The following is a 2,873-nucleotide window of genomic DNA, read 5'->3' on the forward strand; positions in this document are numbered from 1 at the left end:
AGGAAGAGACCTCTGCGGGTAAATTCAGCTCACTGCTAGATGCCACTAAATCCTCCAAAATCTTACACACTGGAGCTTTGAAAGAAAAGAGCCAGATGAGCTATTCCACAAAGAAATTGCCATAAAATGAATGAGTGTGACTTTGGCTTAGTCTCTGTTCTTTAAGATAAATTATTCACCAGATGAGATGCGTCAAAACTCAGACACTTAAACACCTCAGCAATTTCCTGGGAGATAACCTGTTAAAAAATGGCCCAGAGTTAACTCAAGTTTGAAGTCAGAAAAAGTTAGCTGTGTTAAAATATTTGCTTTTAAATTTATTGAAAAAAAGAAGAAATAATCCTTTCATCTCTAAAATTGAGGACTCTAAATAAAATAAAATAAAATAAAAATGTAACCTCTGATGAGTGGTGGGGTGGATTGTGTGAACAACTTAGTTGACTATATAACCAATTGTCTGACATCTTCATACGTTCCTGATTTCAGAAATTGGCAGCTGAGTGTAAAAGTGCAGGCCACAGTGGTGTTTTGGTGCCTTTTAAGTGTGATTTGAACAACGACGAAGAGATTCTGTCAATGTTCGCCGCCATCAAAGCGCAGCACAAAGGGGTGGATGTGTGCATCAACAACGCTGGCTTGGCTCATCCAGAGTCATTGTTAAATGGCAAAACCAGTGGCTGGAAGAACATGCTGGATGTAAGTATGCAAATGTATATATATAAGAAGATAACTATATATATATACACACAACAAGAAGTAATTAAATAAAATGTCTCCTACATCTTCGGGCTGACTTGTTTATAGTTTTAAGTGGCTAAGAAGCAGTTTCCTTGTCCATGTGAATTAAAGATTAAGTTACCTTTCTGTGCAGAAACAAAATTTCTGTTGCTAATTGTTTTGCACTGTCAGACTTGAGACCATCACCTGGAAGGCATTGATGTGTTTACTTTTCTTGTTGGTGTCTGCAGGTGAACGTTCTTGCATTGTGCATCTGCACCCGTGAAGCCTATCAGTCGATGAAAGAGAGAAATATCGACGATGGGCACATCATAAACATAAACAGGTACATTTGTATTCACTGATGATGTTCAGTGATGGTCAGAATTTTTAAGTACGGTTCTGTTGGTTTGACTGATGGAAATTTTTAAATGTCATTCAAATTTTATTTATAGCACACTACTTAGAGCTGAGGATTGAATTATGACATAGTTTATCATTTATTTATTTTTGATTTTTTTCAGTTTCAGTTCTCTATAATTGTAACTGGCAACTGTAAATGAGCCTGTACTTGTATAGCGCCTTTCTAGTCCTCTAACCACTAAAAGCGCTTTAACACTACAGGTCACATTCACCCTTTCAGACACTTTAATACACTGGCGGCCGAGGCTACCATACAAGGTGCCACCTGCTACTTAGCCTCAACATTCATATGCACTGACTCACCAATGGCAAAGCCTTCGCAGCATTTTGGGGTTACCTTGACATGCAGACCGGAGGAGCTGGGAATTGAACCCGCTCTATTTCCTCAGCCACAGTCGCCCCGTGATTAGTAAAATAACAGATCACCCATTTATGGACCAACTGCAATTTTCATTGTTGATTAATCTGCCAATATTTCCTTGATTGATTATTGAAAACAGTCACAATAGTCACAATATCTTGAAGCAAAGGTGGTGTCTTTAAATTGGTGCTGACCTGATCATTTCTTCCTACAACTCATACATTTTGTTGCAGCATGAGTGGACATCGTGTGGTTCCCAGTGCTGATGTTCATTTCTACAGCTCCACCAAGTTCGCTGTGACGGCGCTGACGGAGGGTCTGAGACAGGAGCTGCGTGAGGCAAACACCCACATCAGGGCCACAGTAAGAGATACTAAAAAATGATTTTTTTTTTTTCTTTTTACATTTAGCCTGTAACTCTGCATTAATCAAAAAAAATAACATCTAAAAACCAAATAAAATCTAAAATCTATAACAGCACCATTAACACCATGATTATAAGCTCACAGTATTTAATAGACAGTATTTTATGAAGTTTACTAATTTCTGATATGATCCAATCTTTTTGCAGTGCATTTCTCCTGGTGTGGTGGAGACAGAATTTGCTCCGCGGCTGTACAGAGACAATGCAGACAAAGCTGCTGCTACATACACTAAATTTAAGGTAAAAAACATTATTACCCACTGTAGTAGTATTATAGAGAATTATTGATGTAATTACAAGAATAAATAACCTTTCACTTGTCTTATAGCCTTTGGATGCAATCGATGTTGCAAATTCTGTTACATACGTCCTGAGTGCCCCTCCTCATGTGCAGGTATGTTATGTCTTGTGCATGTATTGGTGCTTTCTATTGTGACCTATCACCTGTTTCAACATTTGAACTTTCATTGCTGATATGACCTTAGCTGACCTTTGAGATAACCTTTATACGTCTTTTCTTTCAGATTGGTGACATTCAGATGCGACCTGTGGAGCAGGTGTCATAAGTCTGCACCATGTGACCGCTAATTTAGTGCACTGACATTCCAAATCTGATTATCACAATGACTTAATTTGATCATGAAATGAATTTGCTTTTTAAAATAAGTACTTAAGATTGCACATGTATAGATTAAAGTGTCTGATCTAAACATGAAATGTTTTGCCCTTTAACTTTATTAATATACAGAAAATTGTATGTGTAGTTCTGCAGTAAACAAGTAGATCACAAGGATGCGCAAAAAACAACAAACAAGTGTCAAATTATCAAAATGTTTTTTTCATAGCTGAAAAGCGTACATGCAATAGAAACCTTAAAAATGCAAGATTTTATATATATAAAATGATATATTTTTATATCTTTCAAACTGCTATGTGTGAATTGTTCAG

At 36.9% G+C, this 2,873-nt stretch overlaps 1 protein-coding gene across 1 annotated transcript; it reads left to right on the plus strand.

Annotated features, from left to right (window-relative positions):
* Positions 1 to 489: 489 nt before the first annotated feature.
* On the plus strand, positions 490 to 2,642 carry LOC121963835 (dehydrogenase/reductase SDR family member 11-like). Its single transcript, XM_042514078.1, has 6 exons — positions 490 to 696; positions 969 to 1,063; positions 1,735 to 1,864; positions 2,073 to 2,165; positions 2,254 to 2,319; positions 2,450 to 2,642. The coding sequence occupies exons 1-6, from the start codon at positions 577 to 579 to the stop codon at positions 2,489 to 2,491; spliced, it is 546 nt and encodes a 181-aa protein (XP_042370012.1). The 5' UTR covers positions 490 to 576; the 3' UTR covers positions 2,492 to 2,642.
* The last annotated feature ends 231 nt before the right edge of the window (positions 2,643 to 2,873 follow it).

This window comes from Plectropomus leopardus, unplaced genomic scaffold (genome assembly GCF_008729295.1).
Source record: "Plectropomus leopardus isolate mb unplaced genomic scaffold, YSFRI_Pleo_2.0 unplaced_scaffold12754, whole genome shotgun sequence".
Classification (NCBI taxonomy): Eukaryota; Metazoa; Chordata; class Actinopteri; order Perciformes; family Serranidae; genus Plectropomus; species Plectropomus leopardus.